Source organism: Hippocampus comes, unplaced genomic scaffold (assembly GCF_001891065.2).
Source record: "Hippocampus comes isolate QL1 unplaced genomic scaffold, H_comes_QL1_v1.1 scaffold174, whole genome shotgun sequence".
Taxonomy (NCBI): Eukaryota; Metazoa; Chordata; class Actinopteri; order Syngnathiformes; family Syngnathidae; genus Hippocampus; species Hippocampus comes.
Genome location: NW_017805983.1, coordinates 6,338,606 through 6,360,601, shown reverse-complemented (window position 1 = coordinate 6,360,601; position 21,996 = coordinate 6,338,606). Strand labels below are relative to the sequence as shown.

General features: G+C 43.2%; 2 protein-coding genes across 3 annotated transcripts; one reads left to right on the top strand and one right to left on the bottom strand.

Annotated features, from left to right (window-relative positions):
- Window positions 1–6,708: 6,708 nt before the first annotated feature.
- On the bottom strand, window positions 6,709–10,748 carry kcnk15 (potassium channel, subfamily K, member 15). Of its 2 annotated transcripts, XM_019891343.1 has the most exons (3): window positions 9,700–10,748; window positions 7,700–8,439; window positions 6,709–7,544 (listed from the first exon to the last, which is right to left on the bottom strand). In XM_019891343.1, the coding sequence occupies exons 1-3, from the start codon at window positions 9,980–9,982 to the stop codon at window positions 7,500–7,502; spliced, it is 1,068 nt and encodes a 355-aa protein (XP_019746902.1). In that variant the 5' UTR covers window positions 9,983–10,748; the 3' UTR covers window positions 6,709–7,499. The 2 variants fall into 2 exon arrangements, with proteins under 2 accessions (XP_019746902.1, XP_019746901.1); XM_019891342.1 differs by having other exon boundaries at window positions 6,709–8,439; window positions 9,700–10,746.
- Window positions 10,749–15,350: 4,602 nt separating this feature from the next.
- On the top strand, window positions 15,351–21,344 carry ogfr (opioid growth factor receptor). The gene is made up of 7 exons (XM_019891333.1): window positions 15,351–15,652; window positions 17,618–17,683; window positions 17,763–17,844; window positions 17,922–18,000; window positions 18,269–18,335; window positions 18,429–18,577; window positions 18,668–21,344. Exons 1-7 carry the CDS (start codon window positions 15,545–15,547, stop codon window positions 19,698–19,700), a joined length of 1,584 nt encoding a protein of 527 aa, XP_019746892.1. The 5' UTR covers window positions 15,351–15,544; the 3' UTR covers window positions 19,701–21,344.
- Window positions 21,345–21,996: the final 652 nt, after the last annotated feature.

Below are 21,996 nucleotides of genomic sequence, written 5' to 3'. Positions count from 1 at the left end.
ATGTTCCACTTCGTCAAAATTGATAACATAGTATGTTGGGTACACTGAGTCTTTTGCTGTGAGAAGTGCACACACTCCCGGAAGAGCCAATCACATACAGCACATGAGGCTTTCAGGTGAACACCGTTGCACACTTTTTTTTTTTTTTTTTTTTTTTAACATTGTTCCCCAGTGGATTAATGGTTTCCTTGACTGCTTGTGAAACTGCAATGAGAGAACGATTCGATTAGAGTTCACATGTGCACCGCGATAGTGGAAAATGACGGTCACAACCGAAACTCAGAATGTGTGCTGACCCATTGCATCACCCCTGAAAGCACAACTATTACAATCCATTTCAACCCATTTCAGCAAAACAAATTGCGGAATAAATCACTGACAATCGTTTGGGCTTAAAAAAAAAAAAAAAAATCACAATCCCTTTTTTTTCTGTATAAAAGAATGGCTCCTTCGGTGCAAGAATCAATCATTCATCTTGATTCAGTGATGCAGCCATCATGAGATATTGTGTTTGTCGTGTTTGGCCTGTTGTCCTTCCACATCACTCTCCAAACTCTTTACCGGTATCTGCCCACACAAAGGGCAGTTTTGGCCCTCAGCCTGGACGGTCCCCACAGTTTCATGTTGCTCTCCATCTGTGTTCAAGGGAAAACCTCACCAAAGCCGTAATGGTGAAGGATCGACAAAATCGTGTTTTAGAGAGGTGACGAACAAGACTGGTGACTTTTGCAAAAACTGCGGCAAATTCCATCTTGTATAGCACTTGTCATTGTCTGGCTCACGGGTGAGCTAACCACGATCCAAAGAAATTCAAGAAGGAATAGGGAAAAAAGCTATCGAAATCTCTGAGTCTGGAAAAGGTTACAAAGCCATTTCCAAGACTCTGGGCCTTCAGCAAACCACTGTCAGAGCCATTATCCACAGATGGAGAAAACGGGAAACAGTGCCAAACATTCCCAGGAGCGGTTGACCAACGAACATTCCTCCAAGAGTGTGACAACGACTCATCGAAGAGGTGACAAAACAACGGGGAACAACATCCAAAATACTCCAGGCCGATCACTGGCCTCAGTTCAGGTCAATGTTCACGACGCTACCATAAGAAATACACTGGCCAAAAATGACATCCGTGGGAAAATTCCCAGGCGAAAACCACTGCTGTCCAAAAACAATGCAAAGGTTCATCTCACATTTGCCCAAAAACATCTTGATGATCCTCAAGACAGCCAAACACACAATGTTTGCATTTCTTTCAAAGGACAAAAATCTCAAATCCGAACAATGTTTTCCTCAACTAAATTCTTACAAGCGGCACAGTGATTGACTGTTTAACCTGGCCGCTTCTCAGTGTGGAGGTTCGGTGTTTGATTCCGGGCTCCGGCCTTCCTTTGTAGAGTTTGAATGTTCTCCCCGTGCCTGGGTGGGTTTTCTCGGGGTACTCCGGTTTCTTCACACATCCCAAAAAAATGCATGACAGGTTAATGCAATACTCAAAATCAGGGGTCAGGAACCTATGGCTCGCAAGCCAGGTGTGGCTCTTTTGATGATTGCATCTGGCTCGCAGATAAAACAAAATATCCTCGCTTGTTTAATCCATCCATTGATTTTTCACTAATCATGTCCTGTTCAGGACTGCAGTTGGCAGCAGGAGCAATTTTAATTGGATGATACTGGCCTATGTTGGCCGTTGCTGCGGAAACAGGTAAATGCCCCCTTTTGAATCAGCCCGCTCGGTCATTAGCTCAAAGCTAATCTTTCAACAAATAAGATGGCGAAAAGAAAAAAAGATGACGAGTATGGTACACTTCAGGACGAATGGATCGAAGGATTCGCCTTTGTGGAGAGAACAGGTTCTGCGGTATGGCTAATTTGCAATGACGAAATACCATCGATGAAACGGTCGAATGTAAAGCGGCACTTTGATACCCGCCCGCCATGCTACATTCGCATCAAAATACCCTGCGGGAGGCAGCAGAAGGGAAGCGTGCAAGCGCCTGAGCAAGGTGCAAGCTAGACAGCAGCAACTCCATGCATGGACCCGGCAAGCTGACGACAATTCCGCTAGTTTTGCTGGATCTTTAGCAATCGTGAGGAACGGAAAACCATTCACATTAATGGTGAGTATTATAACAAAATTACTTCAAAAAATAAATTCAGAGGCTTGTTATACTGACATTTTGTTGAATTCCCGACCCCTGCTCTAAATTGTCCCTAGGTGTAACTGTGAGTGAGAATGTTTGTTATATGTGCCCTGCGACTGGCGGGCAACTGGTTCACGGCGTGCCTGGCCTACTGACCGAAGTCAGCTGGGATAAACACCAGCGATCGTTGTGAGGATAAACAAATCAGATAATAGATGGATGGATAAATTCATCCAAAGAATAAATTTTCGGATGTATTGAAAAATGAAAATTTAAAGAACTTGGGTGCATTTCAGAAAAACACTGCTGAATTTTCTGACCGAAATGTGGGGTCTCATAATAATGCCCCCTCAACTTAAAACCCCCAGTCCAGAAATGTTAGGCAGAATTGCTAACCTCTAGTTTGGCATCCTACCTAAAATTAAACAACGTTTACAATTTTGTGATTGAATACAAGTAGTTCCAAACGAATACCAACACAGTGTGCAGTTACAACAAAAAGGGAGGAAGGAGGAGGAATGAAAAACGACGTGAGAAAAGACTTAGTTTCATGAGGTACAACACTGTCCTCTATAGGCCATCTTTTGAAGTTGTCTCCAACCTCTACATGGTGCCTGCTCAGCCTGCAGATAACTGCCCTCAAAGGCTGCTTTCAAAATCACACACACACACACACACACACACACACACACACACACACACACACACAGACACGTGCACTGGGGTCACAGAACAGTTCATTATTGTTCAATTACCAGTGAATGTTCAATAGCGAGCCCATTACAGGGGAAAGTTTCGTGCTTGCTGCCAAGAGACCAGGAGAACAAGTATGACATTTTAATGATACCATTAAAGATGAACAAGTACAAATAAATCCATTAAAACGATTGTGACCTCTGTGGACTTAGATATGGAAAAGGAGAAAGCTACTGAATAGTTGCGAATTTCTCCATTGTGAGACAAATAAAGGTTTTCTTATCTTATAGCGAAATTAATCCAAATGCAAAAGTTAGCCCATACATGCAATGATCAACCTCCTTTCTTTAGATCCATAGCAATATTGTTCCCATTCTTCATCATACTTTTTGCAATAAATGGTAGTGCTACATGTATTGACTCATGTAGTTTGGCTGCAATTTAGGAGAACCTGTCTACATCACTGTGTTGATAGTTTATGTGATGCACCTTTTCCTCTCCTTTCCATCTCTTTAAGCCATAACCCTCAGGTAGGCCCAAAGTGCACTCTTTTGTGCCCGATAAAGTTAAATTCATGACCTTTTGTCTCAACTGTCACCACCCAGATGGGAAATCAAAGCTTGACTATTCATCTGATCCAAACGTAAATGTAATCAGAATTTTAGAAAAATAATAATAATAAAAATTGAAAACAAACCAAAAAAAAACCCCTTAAAATCTAATCATGTCTTCATGTTTTGAGGGTTGTACTGTACTTAACATCTTTCAGTGAAGTGTAACAATGTAAAAGTGTACTGCACGCAACACGGAAGAGCTGCTGATACCTAAGCAGGAACAATGGGGCGTCTCTGAAAACCTTGAAGCATACCTTGAAAACCATCCACACTGTAATGAGCGCCTTTTTGTGCAACGCTGGCCATCAATAGGATGGCTTGCATCAAAAAGTACAGTCATGTACAAAGCAATGTTTGTAAGATATGTAACCAAAAAGCGACACAAATGTGTTCTATAGTTAGACAGCCGTAAATCAAGCAGAAGAGAATGAAAGTGTCACAATGTTCAATTACTCCAGAGAACACTTGATGTTTGATCACCATGAAAGTCTGTTTCTTCTTCAAATACTCCCTGTGGTGGGAATCATCAGAGTGAGACACAAGAGAGAGAAAGCGGAAAAAAAAAAAGAAAGGAAAAAAAACTTTGCTGGCAAGTAGCAGCTCTCCTGGCTTCTTTTAATACTCAGCCAACATGGACATATTGCATCTGTGAACAAATCGAACGGTTGGCCATGTGACAAGCCAGCAGCGATGGCACAATCTGATGCCATGTCATTACCACGGGTCACCACGTGAAGCTGACGGCAGGGCGTCTCAACTATGTGATCGGTCTTTTGGCGGCCGGCTGAAATTAACAAAACTATTATGACTAAATGGTCTTTGTAATAAATGCTGTCTGCTCATCCGTCCTCGTGAAGATCAACACCTTACAGACGTCTTTGTAGTTCAGTGTGAGAATTCTCACCTTCCATTGTGGTCAATGTGGTTTCCTTGTTCAACACACCAAACACCCTGAACTGCTTCGCAGGTGCTATTTTGCCCCAAGCTCCAGTGTATGTCTGAATTTCATGTTTCTGCCATCCCTGTCGGGAAAGCAGCTCCTTTGCCTGACTTGCAGTTCATTTCCAATGAGGAAGGAAAACCAGAGTATCAAGAGTTAGCCCAACAAGCACAGGGAGACCATGTATCCTCTATAAGAGTGCTTCCCAAGCTTTTTATCTCCAAGCTGGGCCGGCTCATCCGCAAAACAAGCAGATGCTAAAGGTTACAGGGAATCCCGGAGGGGGTGTATGGTTGGGAAAAAAAATGGGTAAATAATACAGTATATTAACTCTTAAAATAGAAACGATTCAAATGCAAGGCAATACCCATTTACTGTACTATGAAAAATAAGTAGAGGACAATGCACCCAGTCCCACTCCCACCCAACGACTTCCCTCTGCTCCCCTCTTTTGGCTGACTGGCATCTCCGACCAACGTTTTAATTTTTATGTAGCTCCGCAGCTGGGCCACAAAGGGGGTCTAAAAGAAATTTGGAAAATTTAATAGCTGCCGATATTGTGTCTACTTTAGTTTGGCCGAGTGTTTGCTTTTATGATTTGTTGATAGCATTTGTTGACAGGCAAATGTTTTTTTTCCCTGGTATTAAAATTCAAATGCTATTTCCCTTTTTAATCCTGGAAGTTGTGCGTCTAAAGCATGTTAATTGGTTTAAACTTTGCATCACATTGTTGCAACTTTTAGCATACAGACATACGTTTTCTAATCTACTTGTCTCCAGGAGGGTCGCGGGCATGCTGGAGCCTATCCCACTTGACTTCGGGCAGTAGGCGGGTATACCCTGAACTGGTTGCCAGCTAGTCGCAGGGCACATATAGACGAACAATCATTCACACTCACAGTCACACTAAGGGACAATTTCGAGTGTTCCATTAATCTGCCACACCTGTTTTTGGAATGTGGGAGGTAACCCGAGTACCTGGAGAAAACCATGCAAATTCACAGGAAGGCCAGAGCTGGAATCGAACACTGCACCTCTATCTACACTGTGAGGTGGATGTACCAACTAGTCCACCACCTTGCCTCCCGAGTTTTAGTATGATCATTATTACTAGCATTAGTAGTATTAATATCCTATTAGTATTTTTACCACATGCCAATTTAAACTGCAATAAATTGCCAGTCAACATCACACTGACGTTCAGAAAAAGTGTGTGTGTGTGTGTGTGCGTGTGCGTGTGTGTGTGTGCGCGCGCAAACGCTTAAGCTGATTGAGCATTGTTTACGTGGGTAATTGTGGACCTCTATCGGTGAGGTTTATAACTTCACCTTCCTCAAACATTCCCAATGAGAGTTCTTCCCTCTAGAAGGCGCCCTTGTCAAAGTTATCCTTGGTCATGGGTTAATTCATTCGTTCATTCGTTCATTTTCCGACCCGCTTATCCTCACAAGGGTCGTCGGGGGTGCTGGAGCCTATTCCAGGTGTCTTCGGGCAGTTGGGGGGGACACCCTGAGCCAGTTGCCAGCCAACCGCAGGGCACACAGAGACGAACAACCATCCGCGCTCACACTCACACCGAGGTGTTCATGTTTTTGGAATGTGAGAGAAAACCGGAGTACCCACGCGGACCCTGAACTGGTTGCCAGCCAATCGCAGCATGTAAAATACATTCATAGAAATTACATTTCCTGACTGCTTTGAATGCAAATACTTGGAAATCGTCTGCGTAAAGGAGTGAGCATGTTCAATAGGCTTCCAGCCAGTAAGGTATTCAGTAGCACCTTAGCATCAATATTACCTCATGGACTGGGGTACTGTGTGACCAATTGACTCGTTTCCTCGTGAGAATAAACATCAGCTAACTCCTAACAAGATAAACGGTAAACATTGTTTAATTTCACATAGCATGCCAAACTAGAGGTTAGCACTTCTGCCTCACATTTCTGAGGTTTGAGTTCGATTCTTGGCAGACACGTTGTACTCAGTGTTTTAAGTTCAGGGGGCATTATTATGAGACCCCATTATGGACATTTCGGTCAAAAAATGCAAGCAGTGTCTCATTTTTCTGAAATGCAACCAAGTTCTTCAAATTTTCATTTTTCAATATATCCGAGGATTGATTCTTTGGAAGAATTTATCCATCAATCATCTGCTTCGTTTATCCTCACAATGGCCGCTGGCGTGCCGGAGCCTACGCCAGCTGACTTCGGGCAGTAGGTGAGGTACACCCTGAAATGGTTGCCAGCCAATTGCAGGGCACATTATACATAGATGAACAACCATTTGCGCAGTAGAAAAAAAGACAATTTTGTTGTTGTTTTGTTTAATAAAACAATATTACAAGAGTCACATCAAATCTCAATTCAACAACATCCCACTAATCCATTTTCCACTATCTTTGGAGGCTGTCTGTCCCATGCTACATGTTGCATCGGGTCTCGACTGCATCCATGAAAGTATAAACCAGTGTTTACATTCAAGTGTATTAATGCTAGCATTCTTGATATGTATTACAAAGATGTATTAAACTCACTGAGCAAGAAGCCACAGCTTTTGAGATGCTGGGTCAAAGTTCATTAAGGCCTTTTCGATTTAAAAGTATGCACTCACCCGCCAACGATTCGGCACAAGCTAATACCATCAATTCAAGAGCAAATCAAGTCTTAAATAGTAGGTTACAATTAGAACATGCTTAAGGTTGTGACACTGTCAGAGATACATTATGTTTCTTACTGTGGGTGTAGTGCGCTGTGGTGTACCCGGAGAAGGCATACTGCATCATGCAGAGAGCTTTTTTTTTCTTGTATTTTGGCGGCATGCTACAGTGAGACAAAAACATTTCAGTTTTAAATGTGGATCCAAAGACATTTCTTACAGAAGCACTCATGCATCCACATTGTGTGCCATACATTCTACTGAGCATGCACTTGGAAAACGTGCCAACAGCATCTTTTGACAGTCGTGTGCTGAACCAAAGAAAATACTTTCATAAGCAAAAGCGCTTCACTGACCATTCAAAAAAAACAAAACAAAATACTTGTTCTTCACACTGACATTCTCCTTGTTCGAGGGAACTCCTGGAAGCTCTGTCCCGGTGAGTGTGTGCTTTCAGGGGAAGAGTGTCCAGTATTGTCCCTGGAGCTGCTGTGGATCCTATAGGAGACAGAGTTGTAGGTGACAGAGCTGACATGGCAGCTTTTGCATTGGCTGTGGGCCACAATGGGGCTGTCACAAAAGCCCAAACGGTAACACACACAGGAGCAGAGCGAGCTGAGGCTTGACTCGGCCTTGCGCGCGGCTGGCGTCACCTGCAAATGCGGGCTGTGGTTGCAGGGGCTTCTCCCCCGCTCATGGTTGTCGGCCGACGAGCTGATGAGGTTGGTGCGACTCGTTCCCTCCTCCATGGGCACAAAGAGAGGACTCTGGCTGTGACTGTACGCCTGCATGTTGTGTCTACTCCTTTCATCGCAGTCGTTTCTGCTGCGCTCACCCATGAGATGGAGGCTCAAGGCCCCATCCAGAAGGCCTCGGTCCCTCTTGAGGGATGCCCTTTGTTGAGCATCTCGTCTCTCATCTTCACTGTTCATGGTGAGGAAACGGAGCACCACCAGGTTCAGGAAGGCTCCGATAACTGTAAGTCCTACCAGGATGTACATGAAGCTAAAAACCACATAGAGGGTTTTCTCCTGGAGGTCCTCCTTTTTCTGCAAGGCCACAAAGTCTCCAAAGCCAATCGTAGTGAGGGTGATGAAACAGTAGTAGTAAGCATGGAAGAAGCTCCATCCCTCAAAGTGAGCAAAAGCGGCAGCCCCCACACACAGGGTTCCAATACAGGACAAGAATCCCACGAGAACCATGTTCTCCATGGACACCTCTGTGTGTTTAAAGCCCAGGCACTGTTTGGTCTTCTGGAGGAGATAGCGCACAAATGTGTTCATCCTCTCTCCCAGGCTCTGGAACATGACCAAAGTCAGAGGAATGCCCAGTACTGCGTAGAACATGCAGAAGACCTTTCCTGCGTCTGTGCCTGGTGCCGCGTGACCATAACCTTCAAATGAGAGGCAGTTGTGGTCATGTCAGTTTTGGTCGTGGGTGTACGGAGTATGTTTTGAAACACAGTTAATGCACAAAAGTACGAAATGGCTCAAGCAGGGTTAAATGCTTTGGCAATGTTTTTTTTTTGGGGGGGGGATTAACGTAGTTTGCAGCTGTGTAAACTATACTGCATTAAACTGACAATAGATGTTCCCTCTCTCATACACCAAATAAAGCACTGGGAGTCAAACTCACAGAACGGGGGCCAGATGCGGCCATGCCACATCATTTTATGTGGCCCACAAAAAGGAAAATGTCTGCATTGACTTCATGTTTTTTGCTGGAATACCAAGATTGCAAAATGTCTTCACTTGAAACCCATGATTATTTGAATCTATTCATTGGACTAATTTGATGAATTGGATGAACAGAACATGAATTTCAACCATTCAAAACATTGTATGAAATTGACAGTGCAGAAAATGGACAATAATTATAATTCAGTTCTTTGTTTTTTTTTTTTCGAGAACATGTCAGAAAATGTTGATCATTATTTTCCAAAATAGAGTATTTTGATCCAACACAAGATGCAGCAGGAGTATGTAGTAACACTAATATGTAAATAAATGTAATATTTAGGCCAATGTGTATAAAGAATTTCGTCTATATAGTAGCAGTCCTCCAGTCTGCTTTCCTGGAGGACTACCAACATTGGAGAATACAAAGTGTTGAGAAGCTGACATTCTGAGAGGATTTTGACCATTTTAACGTTTAATTGATTATGAAATATGATTAATTTGACAATGATTTGTTGCTGATTCATCAATCAGTCATTGCACTTCTACTTCACTGAAATATCTCTTGTTTTTTTTACCAATCCTCCTTTTAAAATGAATGCAATAGAATTAGAACAAACCGTTACTGTGGTCTGAATTCAAAACAAGTTTTTCACCGGTTTGTTTTGTATACGTAATATGAGGCAATCATGTTGTTAGAGTTTCGTCGTAATGGCCTACGATATGGCCTGTGACCAAAAAAAAATAGTTTGACACCCCTGAAATAAGACAAACCAAACAATCGGAACTGGCCACTGTATATGTTGCAGGACATTTGTACACAAGTGCAAACTACACCCACAAAAACAACTTATCCTCAATAAATATCAGCTGCAAGTGAACCTCGTTTTTATAAAGGCAGTTTCTCGTCACGTGACGCTGCAGGTGACAATGCCATAGCAATGTACAGTATTATTCAAACGTGAATTACATCTTACCAATGGTGGTGATGACTGTAATAGCGAAGTAAAAAGAACCAGCGAATTTCCACTGTCTACCGGCTCGATGGGGCTCCGCCTGCAGTACCACCCGCTCGATGTCGCGGTACACTTCCTCGGAGAAGCAGTACTTCTTTTTCATCTCGTTGCGCTTCTGCTCCAAAACGCGCCTACGGGCGCTCTCCTTCTCCGACTCGAGTGCGTCGAACACGGCGGCGCCCACCAGCAAGTAGGAGAGCATGCAGAGGATGAGCGACAACGTCCGGACGTTTTGTTTCTTCATCCTCGGCGCTGGCGTGCAAAGTCTGCAGCGGACTTACAGGTGGCAGCCTGCTGCTCTTCACATCAGCCTGTTGCGCCAGAAGATACCCGGTGTACGGTTCAAGACGTAAGGAGGGAAGCAATTGATAATCTCCTGCACGGGCAGAGCCAAGTGGCCCCAGATTTCCTCTTCGCATGCGCAAACAAGCCCCCAGTACCGTATCCATGTGCGTGCGTGTGTGCGTCGTGCGTGTGTGTGAGTGCAACAAGTCCACCCTCCCATCGTGAGAAACGGGAGTCGCCGTCCAGCACCATGGACAGGTACTGGAGCATCTCCCTCGTTCGAACTCTGCCTTGGATTGTCAGAAGGGCTGCAACAAGCACGCACTGAATTGACACATTTTGCGAAGAACACGAACCGTACGTGCGACTAATGCAAACAAAGAAAGGTTTGCTTTGTAATGCCGTCATAAAATGTAACACATTTTCAGGTATACTCACGAACACGGCACACTCCGTCTCGCTGTGGATGTGCATTCGAGAAATGAAAGCATAAACACATGCAACGCTCCATTCGTTGCTTCTGTAGAGATCTATTCTTTCGGATATTGGTTTCCATGGTTACTTGTGTCAAAAGTAAGCGCGGGTGCAGTGAGTTTGAGGCTGCAAACGTCATTTTACTTTTTTGCTCTCATTCAAAACAAAACGACAATATTACACACTTCTAGGCATTACACTCTCGTCCAAAGGTATTGGAAGAGAGAAGCCAATTCCTGTATTTTAGCAGTATAAATGTTTGGGTTTGATCTGAGAGGAGATCAGATTTTATTTCCTGTTCTGACATAACATATATTGAGTACTTACTTGCAACAAAAGATTGGCTTTTTTGGAGGGCGGTGGTGGGGGGGGGGGTGAACAAAAAAGCATTGTAAATGTTAGAAAGGTTCCAAATGTGGATGTTGATTGTTGTTATATATTTGGTGTCTCTATAGTAACAGCTAGAGTTACGTCATTATATTTCCCTCATATGTGAAGAGCGCAATGTATTTTGGGTAACTGTTCACTACCTGTTGCACTGCAGTTAATTGGGCCGTCTGAAATGCTACGCCACCATTATCTGATGTGTTCAGTGCTGCAGTAATTAATTGTCTCTGAACCACAAAACACACACACACACACACACACACACACACACACACACACACACACACACACACACACACACACACACACCACATACTTGTATCCACGCACCTGTACTATTCCCTGTTCGTGTCTGACCCCAGAGGTGGATAGGGCATACTCCAAATGAACTACACCTACACAGTCCAATCTAGCCTCTAAGAGATACCATAAGAGATGGCTTTGTGTGTCCCGAAATTATTTTTGACGCTGATTTCAGTAGTGCCTTGGCTTTTTTTCTAGGACATCAGGTTTTTGAGATATTTTTAATCTGCTTTTTTTTAAGTTTGACCTATAAAATGTTACCATCTGTTGTAATTTATAGGTGCGACGTTTCAGAAAAAAATACACCTGTTGCTGAACCTAACCCTTAATTCATAAATGTCACTGTATTAGTATATCGCATATTAAATTCATGATATATTACTTTTGTTATTATTTTGAAAACCAGAGGAGCTCGAGGAAAAAATGCAGGTAGATTGGGTGTCAGTAGAAAATAAAAATCTAGACAAGTTTACTTGCATCTCTGATCAAAAAAATGGCAACATTTCTTTGACCAAGGTCATTTAAGAACATATAAAAGTGAAAAAGATTTCTGTTGCAAATGCTTGGTGTCATGTAACGTGCATCCAAGCCTGCGAGCCGATTGCATCACCAAACCTTGGCATTCTTCCTTTGTGATGCTTTCCCCACAGCCTCTTTCAGGTTTTCTTGGGGTGGACACTCTCGAATCTCTTCAGCGGGTGAAACGCTTGCTCTCCAGCGTTGAAGATTAGCTTGGCCGATCTAAAAATTTCTATTGCCGCTGATCAACTCCATTGCTGTTTTCACCGTGTGTTTTTTCGGGGAATTATTTTGCTGCATGATGAATGATTCCCAACCTGTGTGGTTGCACCTTTATTTCAATCGATAAAATAAATTGTTTCTGTAGACTCCGGACTTTGTTTTGCTGCGATCATCATGTTTTTTCCCTGCTAACTTGGGGTTGAATTTTTTGGGTTGTAGCATTTAGTACTTTGATTTATGAAGTCTTCTATAGACGGGATTATGTACAGAGTGTGTCCATGTGTGTTGTGTGTGGAGTGGGGGTTTGATTTCTGTATCATTTGAATTTGGAAGCATGGGCCTGGACAGCCACTGTGACGAGAACCGGTCAACAGAATGCCACACTAGCCCAGGGACCCAAGCAATCCACCAGCCCCACCCAAGGTGTCCTGACCATTCCCTGAGAAGGGAACACAGGACCAACTATAGTCAGCCCCAAAACCAACCCCCACCCACTGCACGTCCCCATGGGAGAAAGGGGGCCCCGATGTGGGGGCAAGACACCACCTGGAAGCTCAAGTGATAGCCAGTGACCCACAACAACTAGAAATGAGGATGGTCGAGGCCCAAGGAAGGAAGATGAAGATGGGGGCTGGGGTGGGTGGTGCCCGGTTGACCAGGGGGGCCAGGCCCCAGGAGTCATGTAATGAGCCTTGTGAGTAACCCCCCCTGCCCCCCCCCACTACTACGATGGTCAAAATGTCCCTACCTGCCAACCATTTGGCTTCAGTCAGCATTCATAACAGGAAGGACTCTCAGACAGTAAAATGTCAACATTTGTCACTAAACTCCAATCAGCACAATCCAACTGGACTCTCTGTAACCTGTTTCATCTTACTGCATATGAACAAACGAGTAAACAGCACAAGTGATAAAGCAGCAACACTAAATAGTTACCCTGAATGCCGAGCCCTTCAGTTTCCACAGCAACTCAGACTAAAAATAGAAACTCTCACCGATGGCCGCCAACACTGAATCTCCTGTCATGATACGTGATTCTATTTATAATTCTAGATTGTTTAAATGCATCCTACCAGTTCCTGTCGAGCTCTGGACAGCAAGGGTCCATCGTTTGTTCAAACCATTTAATCTGTGCCTTTTGTACCTTGGTGAATGCATGCATACATCAAGGAAATACAGAGCAGACCATCCATCCTTCCATTTTCTAATCCGCTTTTTCCTCACAAGGGTCGGGGGGCAGGCTGGAGCCTATCCCAGTTGTCTTCGGGCAGTAGGCAGGTTACACCCTGAACTGGTTGCCAGCTAATCGCAGGGCACACATAGACAAACAATCCATTCGCGCTCACAATTACACCTTGGGAAAATTTGGAGTGTTCCATTAATCTGGCATGCATGTTTTTGGGAATGTGGGAGGCCCCAGCCGGAATTGAACCCTACACCTCTGCACTGTGAGGCCGACGTGCTCACCCATTGACTACTGTGCCGCCCCCAGAGCAGATTTCTTTACCATCCATCCATCCATCGATGCATCCATTTTCTAATCTGCTTATCCTCACGAGGGTCGCAGGCGTGGTGGAACCTAACCCATCTATCTTCGGGCAGTAGGCAGGGTACACCCTGAACTGGTTGCCAGCCAATCGCAGGGCATACATAGACTAACAAGCATTCGCGCTCACATTCACACTTAGGGACAACATGGAGTGCTTTATCAACCTGCCGTGAATGTTTTTGAAAAACGGAGTCGCCGGAGAAAACCCACGCAGACATGGGGAGAACATACAAACTCCACACAGTAAGGCCAGAACCGGAATCGAACCCTGCACCTCTACACTGTGAGGCGGATGTGCTAACCAGTCTATTACCGTGCCGCCAAGACCTTTTACCATAATTTTTAATACTTTATTTTTTGTTTCATGCTAATTTTAGCACCAGTGACCAATGTGATACCAGTGCAACAATTGTGCTTTCTTTGCTCTTAGCATGAGACGATTTCAGTTTAGTTGTGCTCATAATTGCTCTTTGCTCGGACTTTGTATAGTTTTCTCACTTCAGTGGGTTTTATAATGGATGATTATGAAACGAAATGTATTTCCAATTCTAATTCAATTTTTGGTCTGTCCACCGATTAGCATGGTTATGTAACAATTTACAAGAAGACTTTTTTTATTTGGCATTGTCAGGGGGAAATGAAGCTACTACATTAACGCTCTGGATTAGAATGATGAAACTCAGGGCTACTTAAACTGTAATGTATTTTACAGAAATAAATAGCATGAGGTATTGTGTGAACATAATCACAGGGGCAGAACATCTGCCTTTCGTCTAGAGGTCTTGCATTATATTCTTGACAAAGACCTCACAACTCTGAAATAACAATTTTCTCAAATTACCTTTATACTGTTATTGCTATAGCTATTGTTAAAAATCATTATATTAATTTACGTGAACCCACTGATAATGGTAGTGATTGCTCGCAACAATCAGGAAACTGAGAAGTATTAACTCGCAACACTTTATTTCATTAAATCGCGACCAGTGTTCATATTTTCAAATAATCACTTCTACAACATTTCTAGAAACTCACAGTGAGCTATTTTTAGAACAGGCCCTTAGGATTACCTGGTATCCCCGGGCACCACGTTGGTGACCCCTTCCGTATGCAAAAAATAAAATAAAAAACCCTGCAGAATACAATGTTCAAATTGTGAGTTTGTTAAATTCAGTTGTACTTAACTTTTAAGTGCATTACATTTGCATTCAATCTATTAAAACTGTTTGTTTTCATACATGTACTGTATTTACATTCGGTTGAATCTTAATTGAAGTACATCTTATATTTTGAACGTTAATGTTGTAACTGTGCATAATCTTTGATGAACACTTGGGCCTACGAGCGGCTGTAATTTACTGTTGTCATTTTGGCACGTGGTCTTGAAGTGGTACTTGATGTAAAGTTTGAGAACCACTGACAGTAGCATACAGGCAGATAGATTTTTCGTGACCAACATTGTTGTTGTTGAGCAAGATTTCAATGATGAACACAGGATGCAGATTAAGAAAGTTCTGAAAGTTTGACAGTCGGATTCTAAAAAAAAATCTGGATCCCCAGTGACTTTACATTAAGACGTTGGCCAGCGATTGGTGCATTGTCACTGCTTTTAAAGTATTTCATTTGTCACAGGAAAATGATAAATCACTGGAATCTGATAATGCTGGTTTCATGTCAAAAGATTCATCTTTGAAATGTTACGCACAAACAATGTATGTCCACCACATCGAGATAAACACACTTTTCTTCCTTCTCCCTCGCCCCCCCCCCCCAACCTTAATAAGGATTAAATTCACGGGAGAACATTTAAATGGCAAACGGTGAATTAATCTTGTGAGTGGGCGCTGTGACGATAAAAACGCCCACTGGAGCACCTGAGGGCAGGCGTCATCATCGCCCCTTCGAGGGAAAGAGAGAGTGAGAGACGATGGTGGCCTGCGAAGAGAGGCTGCCCTCAGCTGTCCTCGGCTAACCTGAGTGAACGTGTCGGTGTAGTTGGGTCCATGCGCATTTCTGTCGGAAAGCAAGCTCGGCTAGCTTTAGGAGGCTTTTGTCGTTTTGGGAATTATGGAGGACGATTGTGTGTGCGAGTACGACTCGACGTGGGACACCGAGAGTGATGGAGAGGAGCCGGCCGGAGATGGTCAACCTCGACGGTCGCGGACTTTAGTGTCGGTAAGTGCTTGCCTAAACTTGAAGCTTGGTTTACTTGTCGTTGTGAGACCGTTGGATTAATTCTGGTGATTTGGCGAGACGTTGCTGTTGCTGCGTTTGGTTCAGCGCAAATATTAGCTGCTAGCTTGATAGCTAGGCTAGCTGGCCACTGAGGCTAGCTTACTTTTTCTGCTCCCTTGGGTCGGTGAGCGTTTTTTCTTTTTTAGATGCATGTGGCGACATTTGTTCGACATGGCTATGCTGTAAACGAAAAAAAACGTCATGCGTAACAGCCGTGACTCGAAAATTAAGTGGAGAATTTTGACCCCCCCCCATTATGACCCCCCACCCCCCAAATGCTACAATAAAAAAGTCTCCTATTGAAACACCCTAATGCCGGTACAGCGTAAAAGTAGGAAGTAGTTTAAATCTTTTTTTATTATTATTTTTAGCCTACCCCTCCGCTTTTACCAAATACACTGTGCATGTAGAAGTGCAATCCAAAATATATAGGCTCCCGGTACATATTCATAATGTCTCTTTATGTATTCCATTGAAACCTAAACACACACCTGGTGTCAATACAAATTTATTTTTCTTTGATAATTTACTCTTTTTTTTCACCCCGGTTTTTCTTGACCCTATATCCCCATTTTTTTTCCTACTTGGAATATATTGAATGTTTGTCAAAATTATTTGAATGCGTTTGAATGCGAAACCCAATGCGTTTTTGAGGGGTTGTTGGAAAAAAAAACATCTCCAATGCATTTCAATGTCTGTCAATTATCTGCAGATTTTCACAATTTACCAGTAGCCTGGGTCCCCATTCCTTACGGGTAGTGGAAGTTGACTGCATACAAGCTGAATAAAATGTTTTTTTTATTCACATATATCTCACATACCCATTTTTTTCCTCCCTATATACACAATTTGACATTATGTCAAGTGAAGTCAAATTTATTTATATAGCCCTTAATCAGAAGAGTCTCAAAAGGCTCCACAAGCCCACGGTTGACAAATATTAACAACATTCCCCATAGGAGAGCACGGAAAAACTAATAAAACCATCTGGTGAAAAACCTTGAGAAAGAGCCACAGATGGGTAAATACCATTTCCAGGATGCCATGGATGTTCAGTGGGCAACATTTAACACCTAATGTTGCTGCAATACAAAGTTAGTTAAATTGGTGTGAGAGTCCATTTAATAAGATTAAGCGCTGCAGGAGGACACCTTGGGACAAGTGTGTCCTCCTTAAAACCTGGCCTAGTTGATCAATGCGGAAATCGCCGTAGTTGTGCCTCCAAAGAGGTCGTCCACCTCACATCTTGTCCTGGCCAGTGTGAGTAAAATCCGTGCAGCATATACTGTACCCCCCACACACACACACCATCTGTGCAGCATGTTTTCAAATGTTCTTTTAAATTGATCAACTGGCTTGTGCTAGGACTTCGTTTCAATTCCTCAGTCACACTGTTTACTCCACAAATTGACAAACAAACTTTTCCTGGTTGTGCGTGTTTAACATTGTAAAGTTGTCTTAAACCCGCAAACAGTAATCCCCGTATTTATTCTGAACAGATTTTCAATATTTTGTCGTACTTTGTTAGTTGTTTGTCTGATACAATAGCTGTAATTCAAATTTGGCCGTTTTGGAGGTGGTGGGATGTTTGACCATCATTAGCTTGGTCTTATGTTGTAATGTGTGTTTAAAAAAAAAAAAAAAAAAAAAAACTGCAAAGAAAATCATCATCCCATATTATGAGCTGGGCCCCAAGAGTGAAATGTGCTCCAGATATCCTACTGTGTTTTGCTGTTTAATTCTTCTTTCTTATAGTTGTTTTGCCAAACCCACACACAATATTGTAAATATTGATTTGTGCACTAATCAATCACAAAGTGACCATTATACATTTGCTCTGTTTATCTCTAAAAATGTTGGTTAAATGTTTGATGTAGGTTTATTCACTGCCATGTAATTTCACAGCGGCATCACCCGCCCAGAAACATGAGGGCAGCAAAGGACATGCAGAACTACAGAAGAGGGTACCCTGTAAGTGCTGAACAGTCACACTCCCATCATTTGACTTTGTGTTGGGTTCAAGTTGTGCGATTCTGTTCCTCTGTCACAGAATCTTGCAGATGACGAGTGCTCAGAAGACAAAATGAACAACTTGCAATTCTACCTCAATAAATTCCCCTCTGCACCCGATGGTATGGTACTTACATTAAACCACAATGTTCTGGTGAAAAGTTGTGAGACACTGACATGTGATTTGCTGACGTGACAGAGGTCTACATTGAATCCTTCCTCAAAGAATGGAAAAATGACTACAAAAGGCTGGAGAGAGTCCACTCATACATTCAGTGGTATGTGCTTATTTTTGTTTTTATTGGTAATTAGTAGGGATGGGCGAGTAATGATACCAGGTGTTGGTGCCGATACCAGCCTTATTTGATGTCGCTTACCTTACTGTAACAACTGCAATTTTGGTCTAGATTTTCTTCCAATCCATTTAGTAAGAAACAGGAATTGGGCACACTTAAATAGTTTTTCATATAAAAAGCATGTGGCGACTTCAAGCATGCATTCATCATTGTTGAGCACAAGTGTCTATCTTCTTTCTGCTTTCATCAGGCTGTTTCCTCTTCGTGAACCAGGGGTCAACTACATGGCTTCTGAACTCACCAAGAAGGAGATTGAGGTGAGTGTCTCGTAGTTGACACTTTTGTGCCACTTTAAGTGTTACTCAAGTTGTTGTTTTTTTTTTTTTTGTTTTTGTTTTTTTTCTCCCCAGGCCTTTAAGAGAAACGAGGATGCCAAAAGGAGACTAGTGGAGTCCTATGAACTCATGCTGGGCTTCTATGGCATCCGCCTGATTAACAAAGAGATTGGTGAGGTGACACGAGCAGAGAATTGGAAAGAGCGCTTTGGGAACCTTGAGCGGTAAACCCTCTAACACTGTCATGTCGGTAACCAGCTTCAAAAGAACTCTCAGGCTGGCCGTTTCACTTTCAACTGTCTCTTCTCCATTAGGAACATGCACAACAACCTGCGCATCACACGCATCCTGAAGAGCCTCGGAGAGCTGGGCTTCGAGCACTATCAGGCTCCGCTGGTGCACTTCTTCCTCGAAGAGACGTTGGTCAAGAAGAACCTCAGCAGTGTTAAACGCAGCGTGCTAGACTATTTTCTGTTTGCGGTTCTGGATAAACAAAAGCGCCAAGAGCTAGTGCGCTTTGCCTACCTTCACTTTGAGCCAAAGGATAAATTTGTGTGGTGTCCCAGAAAGATTCAGAAACAATTCAGGAAGGCAGAGAAACGCTCTGAAGCTATTGGCAATGGAGAAGGTAAGGATGACGACCACTCAAGGGCTAAAAGTAAAGATGGAGAAAAAGGGGTTCACTTTAAAGAGGGGGACCTGGATAATGCTGGCAAGGCGCAGAAACAAACGGAAACAAATGGAGACAAAGTCAAACAGCCTGAGACGTCGCCGCACCCAAAAGCAGAGCAAATGACAGTTGGGAATGGCAATTCGGAGTCCAATAACAACAGTTTCGGCAACAGCACTGACTCAGCTGATGACATTGATGAAATGGATCAGTCGCCCACTCCTGACACTGCGAGCGTCGAAACCGAGCCGGGGGCGGACATCAAGTCCAAAGCTACAAACGTCTCACAGGATCACATCCAGGAAGCGGACATCGTCATGATAACGGATAGAGATGAGAACACAGAGAAGCCGCCGAAAAAGAAGAGAGAAGACGACTCGTTAATGCGACGCAACGGCTCCGCTGCAGACGTGAGCGGTGGTCAGCCGGGTGGAAAGACTGGCGGTGACACAGCCTCCGGCCAAATGAGCTCGCCTGCTCAAACGCCCACGAAGACTTCAAAACACTCACCTTGCCTGTCATCGGAGAGGGAAGAAAAGATTCCAAGGACTGATTTTACTCAAGTACCGGACAAAGATGTGCACGCAAATGGGACTACCCAGAAAACTGGGGAGAAGCTGACATCTGAGAACAAGGTGGAGGATATCGACATGGAGTCGAACCCCCCACTAGCTTAGACCCAGGTGTAGCCAATACATGAAGAGTTCTTAGTCCTCGAGGTGCTACTCTTCAGTGAATTTCAGTCAAATTGATCGTCCTGCTGGGATTGTTGGGTGTTGAGCGAAAAGGCTACGACCGCAGTCACTGTACATTTGGAATCTGCGAGACACGGAGTGGCCTTAACAGACCACCATCATTCCATTTTGAGACTGTCACTCTGAAGTCCTGCAACAAGTTGAATTGTTGCCCTTTGAACTTGAGGCTGTGTTCACACTTGCCCTTGCAGCGGTGCTATGTAGAAATACGTTTTGGAAGCTTTTTTGTGTGTGATGTCCCAGCTCGTCAAATTAGCCAAATGTAAAATAAATGTATTCAGCCTAGCAAACTGATCCCCCCCCCCCTTTTGGTCCAAGGTGTGGGAAAGGCCTGTGTACAAATGTGCGTAACAGGTTTCATAATCACTCCCACCCCTAAACTTTGGTCTGGACCAGCATTCGGGACTAAAAGTGTGAACACAGCCAGAGAGTTGGTCCAAGTACAGAAAGCTTCATTTTTTGTTAGAATGCATTGCACGAGTGATTTTCATGATTTCTGTTTGGCAGACACACCCTCTGAAATCGTGGCTGGCGTTTGACCAGTTAAATGAGCAGTTTCTGTTTTTTTTTTTATTTTTACGATAAATAGTTTTCCTTATGTTGGACTGATAAAATGTAAACAAAAATGCCACAACATGGGTACCCCTGCAAAATAAAAATTCTGCCTCTACAAATATGATAATGCTATGAGAGAATGTTGTGAGTCTTGTGGTTGTTTGAAGTGTGCAACTGCACTGCATCATTCATTTGGTTCTAATACTTTGGTACTACAGTGCGGCGTAATACACTGGGCGGCTTGCATTGCTTCGCTTAACAGTGGCTCCTTAAGTTTTGTGACAGGAATACTCCATCTTGGTCAGTGTGAAAGACAAGCATGGTGACCTTTTTGTCAAGGTTGAATTGTTGAAGTAGTTCTTTTATTGGTTCTGACTGGATTTTGCACGTGTACCTCATGTGGCTGGCAAGTTCAACAACCTACTGTGTCACGACAAAATGAGAGCATAAATTCAAAAACAAGCAATTTGTCATGAAAGTCAAATGTACCCTAGTTACAGCATTAAAATGACTTTCTTCATTTCTTTCCAGAATATATAAAGTACTAATGTTAATTTAATTTTACACTTTTTTTTTTTTTTTTGCATCGTTCTATAAGATGTTTTTGCACTGAAGAACTGGAAGGTTTGTGTTTCCCTTTGCAGGCTGTTTTTGCGTTGATGCTGAATTCGGAGATTGTCAGACTTTGTCACCATCCTGAAGTAATGTGTGCGTTCACACGAGTGGGAATTTGACTTTTGAACAACAGAAAGCCTTGCCAAAAATGTGATAGACTGCTTGATTGTATCAACAATATGTGTTTGTCTTTGCAATTGGTCAAGCTTAGCTCAGATCTGTATTTTGATTCTTGGCATTTTGGAATCAGTTTTTTTTTCTTCAACTCTTGCACTTCATTGTGAATATGATTGCGTTAAATTGTTAAGACAACTTTAGTTCTTTCTATGTGACTTTTCCTCCAATTGAAAACCTGCTTGTTTAAGAGCCGAATAAAGATATTTTCTGACACATTGATACATTTGTATTTGGCTAAATGTGGACAATGTGTTTTACTCAAGCCTAAAGATTACATTTTCAATTGCAATGCCATTTCAAAATCAGTTTCAACAGCATCTCCAATGTCAGTGTGCAGTTATCTATCAATGCAGCAATTGTTATGAATTAATTTCTTTATATGACTATTCCTTGTAGGCTCCTGACCTACACAAAGCTGAAAATTTTGGGACATTAACTGGGCTCACAACCATCTGCGCTTACACTCACACCTAGGGACAATTTCGAGTGTTCCATTAATCTGCCATGCATGTTTTTGGAATGCGGGAGGAAACCGGAGAAAACACACGCAGACACTGGGAGAACATGCAAACTCCACGCTGGAAGGCCGGAGCAACCCAGTCAGCAAAATTGGTCTGGCCCAGCTCTGGCGCGGACACGGCACGACACTCGGCCCACATACCGCAATGAATGACGGTCCTGCAGTGGCCCGGGTCTGGCATCCATGATCCGGGCCGCATTCGGCCCGGATCTGAGCCGCATTGTATAACCATATCCGGCCCTACTCCGGCCCGACGCCGGGCCAGAACAGGTTCCTGATATCAGCCTTAATTCAACCTCAACTAAGCCACATCTTTCATGAGCCATATTTGACCCACATTTAAAAAAAAAA